General features: G+C 41.7%; 1 protein-coding gene across 1 annotated transcript in view; it reads right to left on the bottom strand.

Moving 5' to 3' along the window:
* Positions 1-14,606, bottom strand: part of enpep (glutamyl aminopeptidase) — an 84,194-nt gene that overhangs the window by 47,986 nt on the left and 21,602 nt on the right. The window contains exons 3-4 of the mRNA XM_030724999.1: positions 7,648-7,782; positions 6,628-6,748 (exon numbers count right to left, since the gene is read on the bottom strand). Coding sequence (XP_030580859.1) covers positions 6,628-6,748; positions 7,648-7,782 — 256 coding nt within the window. The remainder of the gene's footprint in view (positions 1-6,627; positions 6,749-7,647; positions 7,783-14,606) is intronic.

Raw genomic sequence — 14,606 nt, 5'->3', positions numbered from 1 at the left:
ATTCAACTGGTAACATTACTCATGACCCACAACAAATAAATAACTCTTTTAAAGACTTTTATGAAGCTTTATACTCACCACAGATTAACCCATCTGATACTGAAATGGAAGAATTTCTTAACAATATAATTCTACCAAAACTAGATGACGATCAAGCTGCAGCTCTGGATTTACCTCTTTCATTATCTGAACTTAGTGAAGCAGTACAGCACCTCCCAAATAATAAAGCCCCAGGTCCAGATGGTTTTCCAGCCGAGTTTTATAAAGAATTTTGGTCAGAGCTAGCTCCCATTTTTTTCAGAATGGTAAATCAGATTCAGAGTGATCACATCTTATCTCCAACCCTAAACTCTGCTAACATTAGCCTGCTTCTTAAACCAGGCAAAGACCCCACACTCCCATCCAGCTACAGGCCAATCTCTCTCATTAATGTAGATCTTAAAATAATTTGCAAAGCCCTTGCCAAAAGATTAGAAAGTATTACTCCATTTATTGTACATCCAGATCAAACAGGTTTTATCAAGGGTCGGCACTCAGCCAATAATACACATCGACTGATAAATATAATAGACTATTGTTCTATTAACAAATTAGAGACGACAGTCGTGTCTTTAGATGCAGAAAAGGCATTTGATCGGGTAAATTGGAAATTCTTACTAGCAGTTCTACAAAAATTTGGATTCGGTTCATCCTTTATAAACTGGATCAGAACACTACACAGCTCCCCAAATGCACGTGTTAGGACAAATGATCTCATTTCCCAAAGCTTCAGTCTGCAGAGGGGCACTAGGCAGGGCTGCCCACTCTCTCCCTCTCTTTTTGTAATTTTCATTGAGCCACTAGCAGCAGCAATCCGTCAAAATGCAAATATTAAAGGGATTCAAACTGAAAATATGAACCATAAAATTAGCCTTTATGCTGATGATGTATTACTTTTCCTTGGGAATTCACAAGGCTCTCTTTTGAAGACTATCACACTGATAGATAAGTTCTCATCTATATCTGATTACTCTATCAATTGGAGTAAATCAACAGTTTTGCCTCTGAATTGTAATTTCCATAGAACCCCTAGGGCCCCACTAAAGTCAGGAAATATTAGATATTTAGGCATAAATTTTTCCGCCAGGCTCTCAGACTTGGTACGATTAAATCATATCCCCTTATTAAAAACAATAGAGGATGATCTCACACGTTGGAATAGTTTACCTATATCACTCATGGGGAGAGTTGCTGCCATTAAAATGATGGTCTTACCAAAAATTAATTATCTATTTTCACTGATCCCTAATAAACCTTCTATTCCTTGGTTCAAGTCACTAGATTCAAACATCTCAAAATTTTTATGGAAAAACAAACCATCAAGAATAAGCTTAAAAACTTTACAAAAGCCAAAACACAGTGGCGGTCTGGAATTACCAAACTTTTATTACTATTTCTTAAGCAATAGGTTGCAGTATATTTCAAAGTGGATCAAATCCAATTCATTAGACAACCCATGGCTGGATCTAGAACAGGAGTTTTGTGGAAAAATAAAAATCTCGAATCTACCTTTCATTAGCCCTAGTATTAAACATCATAACTGCTATAAAAGCCTTAGTATAAATACTTCTCTGACAGCTTGGTGGGAATTTTTGAAAATAACTAAATCTTCACTTATCCCCTGTAAACTAACACCCATTTGGAACAATCCAGATATTTGTCAGAAAAAGAAAATGCTGAATTTTCCATTATGGCGTGATAAGAGTGTAAATAATTTAGAACATATTATCCAAGATGGAAACCCTATTACATTCCAAGAACTTATGTCAAAATATAGAATTGGCAACGGTAGATTTCTGGAATATCAACAACTTAAGTCCATTTTACAGGGAAGATTTAACCTTAATCAGTTGAATCTAGAAATACCTACATGGGTAACAGAATTTCTTAACCTCTATACCCCAAAATTGTTGTCAAAATTATATAAATTATTACTAAAAACTGATGATTCAGTTTCCCTCCCAATTGCAAAATGGGAGCGTGATCTTTCTGTTAACCTAGATCAAAATTTATGGACAGAAATATGTTTAAATATCTTCAAAATGACTAAAAGACCCCAAGTACAACTTTTACAATATAAAATTCTCCATAGAACACACTATACTGGACAAAGGATGTTCCAAATGGGCCTTACACATTCAACCATATGCACCCACTGTACAAGCAATTCAGAGGAGAATTATCTACATGCTCTTGTGTACCTGTTCAGAGATTTTGGCAGAGGATATGTAAAGACCTATCCACATGGTTTAGCTGTCGCGTCCCAACTTCCCCCAGACTATGCATCTTAGGTGACATCAGTGAATTAGTGATGGAGTCAAATATGTCACACATAGTTCTCACCGCCTTGTTCATCGCTAAGAAAACTATCCTTATGAATTGGAAGTCAAAAAATAAACTATGTATTACTCAGTACAGAAATTTAATAATAGATTATGTTAGTTTAGAGAGAATGTCTGCTTCATCTAAAGATCAATTGGAGGAATTTGACTCTCTTTGGTTCCCACTGATCAGCTCCATTACTTAGTGGGGGTGGTTGGCTGTTGGTTCTGCCCCTGAGGTGCTTTGTAGGCGGTTGGGTGGGAGCTCTGGGGGCCTGTGTAGCTGGTAGCCTCCTGAGACTGGAGTCCTGGGGCGACCTTCTGGTGATGTCTGTGTGCCTGTTCTAGTTGATGGTGGTGGGGGCTTGGATGGTGCTGCCTTGCGGTCCTGGGGTGTGGTCCGGGGTGTTTGGGGTGATGGGTGCCGGCCCCCGGTCGGTTGGCTGGTCTTCCCTGGGTGGCTTGGGGGCTGGGCCCTGGGGCCCCGGACCTGGGGCCGTGCCGGCTCCCGGTGGGTCCCCCCGGGCGCTGGGGGGTCTCTGCTGTCCCAGGCGCGCCACCGGGTGGGGTGGGTTGACCTAACCTGCGTTGGGACGTCCGGTCTGCGCTTTTGGGGCCCTGGGGTGCCTGCGCTGCCGGGGGGTGGGGTGGGGGGTGGGGACGGCGGTGGGGTGGTTGGTGGGGACGGGGCACCGTATTTCCAACTCAGGCCAGCATGTCCTGTCGCTTGTTTGTGTCTATTGTTTAGTGAATGGGCGTCTAGTGAGAGTGGGCTACCCTCTATGATGGGGGCGGTGGCACCAGTCTCAGGTGCTGCAGTGCTCTGGGATGCTGTCACCACGGCCCCGGGCTCACCCCTCCCTGCCCTGTGCTGGGGTGTGGGAGGTCGGGGTGCCTACTGAGCCAGTGGACTGCGGGCTCTCTTCTTCCAGGTTGGGTGGGGTTTTTTTTTTTTCCACCTTCCTGGTCTTACCCCCCCCCCCCCCCCCCCCCCACACACACACACACACACACACACGCACACACACACATGTAGGGTGTAGGGTTGAGAGGCTGCGTGCAGAGTCACGCGGCCACTTGCATCTCCTTTTTAATTGCACTATAGACATTATAATTCAGAACACATGCACACATACTACACGATACATATAGGACCTTTGGGGCAGGCATGTTACACAGAGGTTGATGAGGGGCGGCCGCTGAGGTGGCCCCATTCAGATCCTCATTTCTGTCTGTCCCCAAATTTTATTTGCATTTTAGACATGGAGGGTTTTTGGGGGGGCAGTGTGGGCGAGCACTGACGTTCAGCAGTTGGTGCTTGTGGCACAACTGCCCCCTCAATTTTAACTGCACCCTATACACCTCATTCATTGGGGTGGATGTAGCTCAGTAGGTAGAGCAGGTCACCTACTGATCGGAAGGTCAGCGGTTCGAATCCTGGCTACTCCAGGCTACATGCCAATGTATCCTTGGGCAAGATACTTAACCCCAAGTTGCTCTCCGACCGTTCTGTCGGAGTATGAATGCGTGTGAATGTTAGGTAATTAAAAGCACTTAGCTTCGGAAAAATGGAAGTGCTTGTATGAATAGGAGTGCATGGGTGAATGCAAACAGGGTGTATAAGCGCTTTGAGTGCTCTGACTGAGTAGAAAAGCGCTATATAAGAACTAGTCCATTTACCATTACCATTTACCATTCATTCACACCATAAACACATACACTTATAAGTTGAATGGGCCATCTCACACCCCGATTTCTTATGCCTCGGTCGGGGTCGGGTGGTTCCTTGGGGACCGGGCTGGCGGCATCTTGGGGTCACTGTTGGCCCTGGGGTGGTTTCCGCTCCCATCTTCAGAGAGTGGGTAGCTATGGATGAATGTGTGTCTTTGTATTTGTCACAGTCTTCGTGAGTATAGGTGGGCGAGTGAATATGGTGTATCTATGTTTATACGTGTGTGGGAGAGTGTGTTTGTGCATAAATGTGTACACGGGTGTGCTTGCCGGTGTGCGTGTGGTTGTATGTTTGGCTGGACCTGGGTCTGGGCCGGTGGCTTGCCTCCTGACCGCTCCTTGCTGGTTGCCTCTCCCCCCCTGCCCCCCTGGGGTGTGGGTACCTCCTGGTTCCTGGGTGGGGCCGGATGTTCTGATGTGGGTGGTGACCTGCTCCCCTGGGGGCTGCGGCGCGGGGGTGCATTGGCTTCTTCTGCGTGGGGGGGGGGAGCCCTGTGGGGGCTCGGGCGGCCCTCGGGTGCCGGGGGCCCTGGGGCCCTGCTGCCGGCCGTGCGGGGGGCTGGCCGCTGGGGGGGGGCTGGCTTCTCGTTGCCTCGGATGCTCTGGTGCCCTTGCTCCTTGGCTGCTGGGACTCCATCTGAGACCTCCGTCCTCCGTCTGCTGGGAGGGGTGTACGGTTGTCTTTGGAATGAGTGGCCCCGGGTCTTCGTAGGTCTTGATGGGCTGCTGGTGGCCTGGGCTTCCTGGGATTCTCTTTGCCTGCCTCTGGGTTCTGATGGGCGGGGCTGCGGCTTTCTGCCTTCATTGGTAAGTACATTTCATGACACAAACACATATACCCACATAATGACACAAAATGGTTGGTTTGTATAACTATTCTTCTTTTATTTTTATTTATTTATTTATTTTTTTTCCCCACACAATCTTTAATTTTGCAGATATTGTCAATATCTTAAGTTTAACAAGTGGCTAACTATTTGGTTTACTTACTTGCACTCTTTCCTGTTTCTTTTTTCTATTTTCTCTCCTTTTTTCCCCTTTCTTCTTCTTCCTCTTTCCCTTTCTCTTTTCTTTCTCTTCTCTTTTCTATTTCTTAAGCCTGTCATTTCTGGCACAATTTGATAAATAGCATGTTAAAAATAATTCAAATAAAATAAAGGGTTACACAGTAACAATAGGAGCCTATAGAGAACCTATAGAGCTCATCTTGAAATAGCAAATATGTTTGGCACAACAATGCATTCAGATCACAGTTCTGTTTGCAAGATCTGCCAGACATGACAGGCAAAAAAAAAAAAAAATACAGGGGATTCAGCAAAGAGTATGCTAGATAAAATAGGTGAAGATTACACTAAAATATGTTATTATCCAGATAAATCGAGTTATACAGATTTAACAGCTAACAGACTGCAAAATACTGTGCTCCGAAATAGGAACAGGAAGTGATACAATACCGCAGTGAGAGCCAACACCAAGTGACAGCGCCACCAAACCAGAGTCTGCAAATGGGTTGTTGCAGATATATTGATTCATTCATCAACCAAACTTAAATTAATATTTCTCATGTTAAATATTTAAATGTGATTAAAATGTGATTCATTTCGATTAATTAATTACAAAGCTCCTAATTAATTAGATAAATTTTTTTAATCGAGTCCCACCCGTAATAATAATGCATTTTATTTGTGAGTGCCTTTCAAGACACTCAAGGTTACCTTACAGAATCAAAGAGTAACATGAGAGCAATAAAACAAAATAAAACAAGTACAAAATATGCAGCAGCACAGGAATAATAAAAACAATTTGTTAAACCAAGTAAATGAAATTCCTGGTAAACACTGTAATTAGATTCAGAATGCTTGTTTAAACAGGTGAGTTTTTAGATCGGATTTAAGGAGGGATAGACTATTGATGCCCTTCAAGGACTGTGGGAGTGAGTTCCAAACATGAGCGGCTGTGTAACAGAAGGCTGTAGACCATTATAGAAAGACGGACAGGAGGTGTGGTGAGAAGCATGGAAGAAGAGGAACGAAGTGTACATAAGGCAGTGTAAAAATGAATAAGAGCAGCGATATATGGGAGTGCAGGGTTATGAGGAGATTTGTGGGTGAGTAGGAGAATCTTTTATTCAATACGATGGTTTATAGGGAGCCAGTGAAGTTCCTGAAGGATGGGGTGATGTGTTGAGTGAAAAGAGGTTCGGGTAATGATGCGGGCAGTGGAATTCTGGACAATTTGAAGTTTATGGAGGAGTTTGAGGGGGAAACCAGAAAGCAGTGAGTTACAGAAATGGGAGTGTTAAGAGCTGTAACCCCCAAAGCTGGAAGAGGAATGGTTCCAGGAATGATGTCTGAGATCTCTGTCCAGAAGAGTGCAGTCCTGGGAACAGCTAAAATACTGCGCAGAAACCTCAAGCTACCAGGCCTCTGGTAGAGGACCCAAGCTTGGAGGACAAATGAGGAATTTTAATTTTTTTATGTATTATTTTGATTGATAGAGAGAGAGAGCATGGTTGGTTAGTGGTCTAGTCACCTACCCAATTTTGTGATGGAATAGTTCATGTTAAAATATTCCTCAAAGTAGTCAAAAATGACCTTGGTTACGTTTGCAGCATACTCAGCAGTTTGTATTTGACTTGGCTGGGCCCAGATCTTCAGCTGCAAAGGAATAAATAACACAAGTGTGATTTATATGTTTGACAGTATAAATCCAAACAGTAGGGCTGGGCGATATATCGAGTTTTTAATAAATATCAATATATTTTCATACGTGATATAAGATGAGACAATATCATTCATAATGATATCGTCTATGTCGCGTTACAATCATACTTGTAGATCGACCAATTCACCTTTCTCTTCTCCCACTTTGCCTCTGCACAACTTCACACTGCTTGCCTCTCTCCATCACTGCTCCTCCTGTAAATCATGCAGGAAGTGACAGCATGGCAGTGTTGCCAACTAGATTTAGCAGCTTTTTAGACGCCCCTGGTGACTTTTTTTTCCCAAAAAGCGACTAGCGACAAATTTAGCAACTTTTTCAGTGATGTTGGCGACTTTTGGAAAGGTTTTGAAACCCAAAATCCTCCGCTGTGGCCGTGTTTTGTGTACACACAGCCTTCATACTGTGTCCCTTCGTACGCTATGGCATCGCCCAGACCCCCAAGAGGAAGTTGGTTTGTATGTAAGTCACATGACCTTAATAGTGGAACTGGGTTTTGTTATGAAGGAAAAAAAACATTAATTTATTTGAGGAGCATTGTTATTTAAATATATCAATAGTTGATTTTTGAGCAGTTTCTCATGAACATCTACAGCTGAATGTTAATAAAAGTGCCTGTGTGATATCTGGGACATGTAGCTTTGACTCAGAAGTGCCTTTTTGTTTATACCTTTGGGAAGAAAAATATCGAGATATATATCGTATATCGTCATTCAGGTAAAAAATATCAAGATATCATTTTTGGTCCATATCGCCCAGCCCTACCAAGCAGTATGAATGAATTTCAAATTTTGACAAAACTGTTTGTGATAGTGACAGGTAATTGTAAACTCACAGGAATTCCTCTGGCTGAAGTTCTCTCCACGTAGTCAAATTGGTGCACAGCAAAACATACCAAATAGGTACTCATTGGAACAGACTTCTTAAAAGAGGTTTTAATTTTATTGTCAGGCAGTTCCTGAGGGGTGCCCTGTAGAAACAACAAAGGTTTATGGGAATTTTCTAATCCCATGGCCTATTATGACAACAAGAGAGCACCATCCCAACAGTTGTAATGAGTTCATCCTTTTGCAAGAACTGGCAAACGTGGCCTTGACCATGTGACTGCTATCTGTGGCTGGTGTACTGTGACCAGAAGCCTCGAATGGAGAGTCACGTCAGCAGGGATTCAGACAGTGGGATCGTCACATGGTTCATGTAGACTTCAGCTAGTTACCAGAAGTGCTCAGCGGGCAATTGAAATATGTCAATATAGTGAGACAGAGCTCCATTTCTCACTAATGACCAGAAAATAAATGTATTGCTCTAGAATAATTTTTACACCAAACTGAGTTAAACATTTGTTTATAAAATTAAAATACTCAAGGACCAATGTTAACAGGAAGCCTTATGTGCCTTCTTGATATTTATTAAGCTTGTATTACCACAGTCAGAGCTGCTGCTGTTGTTCATTTGTTTTATGATTGTATTATTATAACTTTTTTAATTGTATGCTACACTGTAAAAAGGGATTTGGGGTTTTAGTCAGCTGGACTCATGTATTTATGCTGAGTGAACTCAGTGCCCATTACAACTAACGAAGATGAGTTACAACAACTTCAACTTGAAAAAATACTTAAAAACTCAAAATCATCCGTTCAGTTAACTAAAGAAATCGCGTTAGGATTCGTATTTTATGTAATACGCATGCGCCCTTAATATGACGTCATGGTCACATGATGCTCACAGTCGCGGGTCACATTTGAAATTTAGCGAAGAACCTGGCAGCCATGTTGGTTAAGAAGTGGACTGTACGTTATTATCAAGTAAGTATTTCTAGCTTTTTTATTCCGAAGCATTAAACATCCATACTCTGCCTCAGTCAGTCACCACAACTTTTAATTCATATTTCATGTTTAGTTCGTTGTTGCTATTGGCAGTACAAGTTTGCTCGCTGGTTAGCTAGCTTGCAAAACCTGTTGACCTAACGTCAGATTTGATTAAATCTGCGGTTAGTTTTGGTGAGCGGATATAGTCTTTATTCTAAATTTTTCCCTTCTTGATATTTAGCTGTCTCGGATGCATGCACAAACCGTTGCAGCTCCACCTCCCTCTGCAGAAAGGGTTTCTGCATTTTGCACTGAACAAACAAAAACGGCTGTCGGTGATTTGACGAGAACGCGCGCACATGCACACGCCTGTCTGTACTGATGACTGAAGTTCTGTAATGTTATGTTAAAATTATATTAGTGTGCATGCTGTAAAGGTTGCTGCATGTCTTTTAGAATGGGCCCACCATCATCATCATCATCATCTTAACGTCCTCTCCTCCTGTCTGCTGTCAGCGGCAGGAGGAGGAGTTTGGTTTTCTCCATCATGGCTTTGAAACTTAAATTCAGTTCTGTGAGATACAGAAATTGGGTGACACTGTATATAACCACGGTTAATAATTGGTGAATTGATAGTTTTACTTTTCATAAATGATATTATTATTGATATTAAATAGGAGTACTAATATTAATAATGTAATTACTTTGTTTCTCATTAAGTCATTTTGTGACACAAACTATATGTTATATAGTATATATAATAAAATACACACATCATTGTATCATATTTCATAAGGCATGACAATCAGCTCTGACAGTATAATTTATAAAAATCAAATTATGGCAGCACTAATTACTGGTTCAAAGAAGGTGCTAATTATTGAATTGTTTCAATGTAAAAAAATAATACATTAGCTAAAGTTTGTGTATTAAGTTATCAAAGTGTTACAGTGTTACAGATTGTTTGATCATCTCTTTCTCTTTTTTAGAAGCCAAGCTGCAGTCAACACACAGAAGCAAAAGGTATTGCTAAATGTTAATGTATTTGATTTTTCTATTCATTCATATTAATTTTACTACAGTTAAATCATCATTAAAATCAGTTCACTTAAATTATTATTTTTTTTCTGTTTTTGCAGTGTTATCACTTGTCATTCAGTGTAGTTTCTAATAAACTGAAGTGTCTCCATATCTAAATACATTAAAACCTGGAAAACAGTTTTTTTTTCTTCTTAGTAAAAAATGATTTTATGCTTCAATGCAGGCTGTGCAGTGCAGTCAATGAGGTGGTCTTGCAAGTGTTGTATTTAGAGTACTTTGACTGGGTGAGGACTATTTGGTAATTATGCATTTTTTGAATGTTTTCTAGACATCTTGCTGTAATGTCACCTAACATGGACTAAAATGAAAATATTGTACTAAAATTATGTAATGTCACCTCTTCATATAGGTCCTCATGTAATTCACAAGGCTGATGGACCTCAGTTCATTCTATGAGCATCTGGACAGCCGTCTATTCAGTGGTTCGGGTCAAATGAGGGGGTTAAAGAAATTACATCCATACTGGAACGTCTTCACAAGGATGTGAGTACATTTCTTTACTTTGAAATTGTTTCAGTGCAATAGAGACTTGAGACTACAGACTTGCCAGTATACTCAGTGTTTGTCACAAGCCCAGATAAATGGGGAGGATTGCATCAGGAAGAATATCTGGTGTAAAATCTTTGCCAAATCATACATGTAGATCAGCAAGAATGAGAATTCTATACAGCATCAGCTGGGGTTGTCTTATGCAGAGCTGTAGCAGCTACAGATAAAGCTGAAGAGCCATACCATGAAGGTATGGGAAAGAGTTGTAGAAGAGAGGTGACGGTCAGTGAGCAGCAGGATGGTTTCATGCAGAAAATGAGCGCAACAGTAGAAAGCCAGTAGAAGAGTGAAGGGGGAGGTTTACAAGATGGTAGTGAGACCTGCTGTGATATGTGGTTTGGAGACAGTGGTTCTGGCAAAAAGACAGGAGGCAGAGTTGAAAATGTTCAGCTCTCCATTGGGAGTGACCAGGATGTAGAGGATCAGAAATAGTGACATCAGAGGGAAACAACTTAGTCTCCAAACTGCTTAAACTGAGCAGATTAGAGAGGCAAGGCTGAGATGGTTTGGACATATGCAGAGAAAGGATAGTGGATATACTGGACAAAGGAAGCTGAAGATGGAGCTGCAAGGCAGGAGGAAGACCTCAGAAGACTCATGGAATGAGGACATGCAGAGGGTTGGCATGGCAGACGAGGATGCTCGGGATAGGGTGGCATGGAGGCAGATGATCCACTGTGGTGACCACTAAACGAAGCAGCTGAAAGAAGGAGAATGTATCAATAGGGATAAGACAGGAGGAGGAAAGATGGAAGTGAAAGGAGTGAAGCGGATGGGAATTAGGAGAGCGGGTGAACCTAAATACTAAAAAGGTAAATTTAATGTTGCCAAGTCCCTTCTCTCATCTACTTGTGTTAATCATGTAATGCTTCCTTGATTTATTTTTTCTTTTACATTTATTATTAGTTTGTATATAAAAATATTTTTTATTAAATAAATATTGTCTTGTAAAGTTCAAGCATCACAGTGTGGAACCAAAATGTGTACTTGAAATCACTTGTGGACTGATGGGCTCATTTAATTCTGATGGCAGCTGTATGCTCTTTTGGCAGGCATTGAATCAAAGGCAGTTGGGCAGCAGCATTGCAGGACCTACCAGGGTACATGAGGAAGAATCCTGCATTCCTGAAGATGTGTGAGGTAAGAGTTTATCATTTAAAATCAGACACAAAACAAAACTAGTTCACAGTGAGCAGGGTAACACTTGTGCCCCCTGGATGCTGAATGATATGACAAAGGATTACATAAGCACTGACACCTTTGTTTTGTTTTTCATGAAACCTACAGATCCTGAAGACGACATCAAGGGAATGATCACTGGAATATTTTATTGGTTGAAGATGAGCGGGAACCTCTTCCAGCTTCCTACAAAGATGTCGACATTGTAATTGAGGAAAAACTCGTCATCCGTCACCTGCGTGATGCCCCCAATGCTTTTGTGAACCTGATGGGACTGCTGAACATTCTGAACCTTGAATGTCCAAAAGACTTGAAGTACACTTTTGAGGTAATCCAGCACCTTTTTATGGGAGTGACTTTTGACTTGTGTACTGCAGGAGTCCACTCTGAAGAATAAATTGCTCAGGGATGGGAAGATGTTTCTGCACTTGTCGTAAAGTTACTGTACTCGTGATGTTGTCCTTTGGTGCCAACATCACTGAAGAGCTTTATAAATCTACTGCTACTACATACTGCAGTTTATTTTATATTCTGTGTGCTCTCAGGAATAACTGTCTTTGAGACACTTGAATTTAAGAATTTTGAACAAGTCTCTTGTTGACATTAATGCAATAAAATTCTTGACTGTAATACATCTTGAGATATTTTTGTGTGCATTATGATTATGTTTAAGATGGATTTGTTCATTGTTGAATTATAGTAGCTTTGTAGGTATTAGTTTTCTCATTGAAATAAGCTTTTCCAAAACTTAAACTGTAAAAACGAATTTGTTGACTCAACTTGACTCAGTCAAGTAAACTTGTTGCTTTGACTCAGTTAAGTTTTGAAAATGTAAAGCTTCAAGTGAACGACACTGAAATAAATGGGTTGATCCAACATGCTGTTTGTTGACTTAACTTTTCATATAAATTAATTTGGATTACAAATGATTAGTTAGTTGAACTAAAAGCATGTAATCTGAACTCAGTTTATCGAGTTCAGATTACATGCTTTTAGTTCAACTAACTAATCATTTTTAATCCAAATTACTTAACTTTTTATATAAAGTCAACAAACTGCATGTTGGATCAACTCATTTATTTAAGTGTAGTTTACTTGAAGCTTTACATTTTCAAAACTTAACTGAGTCAAAGCAACAAGTTTACTTTACTAAGTCAAGTTGAGTCAACAAATTCGTTTTTACAGTGTAACTAACAAATTTATTGTTGCATTTTAATGGAATTGAATAAATATTTCAAAACAGATTATGTGCAACCTACCAGGTTTTCTTCATTATGTTGTTAGTAAACCCACAATAAGTGAAAGCAACCTTAATGTCTAATTAATTGTAACACTTTCAAAGGACAGAAGGAGACTGACAGGTGACTATGAATGCTGTGACAGCAAAAGTGTGCTTGCTTAGGAAAAACACTTGTTAATAGTTTAACCCTTTAACAGCAGCGATCGCCCCTGTTACACCTGTTACCTGCCGTAAATAGCTGGTTAACACCAAGTGTATCACTGCTGAGACATCTGATCAAATGCACTTTGAATGACTGTAATTACGAGACTGTTCGTCCGTGGTAAATAAAGGGTTAAACATGAAATATTCAAATTTAAAATATATATTCAAAATATATCATCCACTTTTTGTATGAGAGAGACAGGAATTTCTCTGTCCTACATGTAGAGAAATCTGCTATAAAATTTGAACATTAACAAATTGTAATACAGTATTTCTGAATTGCTAACAGACATTTTCTGAGTCCACCACCTATTTTCCCAAAACCTTAATCCGAAATCCAAAAACTCAAGCTAATTTATCAAAATCCCAGATTTCCCTGTCAAAATCAAATAATCACTGCAAAAAGCAGTTAACCCTTTAACGCCGGGCGATCGCTGCTGAAGTGCCCGTTTCTTGCCCTCAATAGCGGCGAACAGCTGATTGAGACGTGGCGTATCAGCTCAGAGTCGGCTGATCAAAGGAACGTTGATCAGCTGGCGTATTACCGTAACTCCGCAACCGTTTGTCCTATCGAAAAAATGCAAACGGTTCCTGAAAGCCTAGAAATTGCGCGTCACAGCCATATAGGGGTATTAGAGTATTTGTTGCCGGAAGTCCGCGAACGGCGGCACTTTTGAAGTATGTCGTGTCACATGGGACACATTCGGTGTTAAATTAACTTTGTGGAAAACAAAACAGTGTGGACAGATCACACACAGTAAGTAATAAATCAATTCACAGAGACCATCTGTTACACACCACATCAAATACTTTAAGACACAGCATCCAGGACATGTAGTCAACAGGAGATGGTTATTCCAAGTGTGAACAGTGAAACACTGCCATAGTCAGAGTGATATGACAGTGATGAATGCAGATAAAAACACAATACTGGCCAGAGGACCTCATCCACATCACAGGCAAAGGGGCAACGTTTTGGTGGTGGTGAGAAAAGACAGGAGACCAACCATGCTCCCAGCGGCGGCGGCAATGAGAAGACTAGACAGGAGACCGACTACGCTCCCAGAGGTGGTGGCAAGAGGAGACAGGAGACCGACCGCGCTCCCAGCAGTGGCGGCAATGAGGCGACGAGACCGAAGACCGACCGAGCTCCCAGAGGTGGTGTGAGACGGGACATTCAATTCAATTCAATTCAATTCAATTCAATTTTATTTATATAGCGCCAAATCACAACAAACTGTCGCCTCAAGGCGCTTTGTATTGTGGGTAAAGACCCTACAATAATACAGAGAAAACCCAACAGTCAAAACGACTGGGTGAGGACAACTGCACTCCAAGCGGCAGTCGTAGCAATGAGGAGACAAGACAGGAGACCGACCGAGCTCCCAGAGGTGGTGGTGAGACGACACAGGAGACCGACCATGCTCCCAGCAGTAGTGGCAACGAGACAGGAGGCCGATCGCTTTCCAAGTGGCGGTGGGGAGACGAGACGGGAGGTCGACCATGCTTCATGCAGTAGTGGTGACAAGGGGACTGGAGGCCAACTGCACTCCCAGCAGTGGCGACGAGGAGACCCTACTGGGGACCGACCGAGCTCCCAGAGGCGGGGTGACGAGGAGACGAGGCAGGAGGCTGACTTCACTCCCAGCTGCGGCGGGGTGACGAGACTGGAGGCCAACCGCACTCCCAGTAGCAGCAGCGATGAGGAGATGA

This window comes from Archocentrus centrarchus, unplaced genomic scaffold (assembly GCF_007364275.1).
Source record: "Archocentrus centrarchus isolate MPI-CPG fArcCen1 unplaced genomic scaffold, fArcCen1 scaffold_44_ctg1, whole genome shotgun sequence".
Taxonomy (NCBI): Eukaryota; Metazoa; Chordata; class Actinopteri; order Cichliformes; family Cichlidae; genus Archocentrus; species Archocentrus centrarchus.
This window is presented reverse-complemented; position numbering and strand designations above follow the sequence as displayed.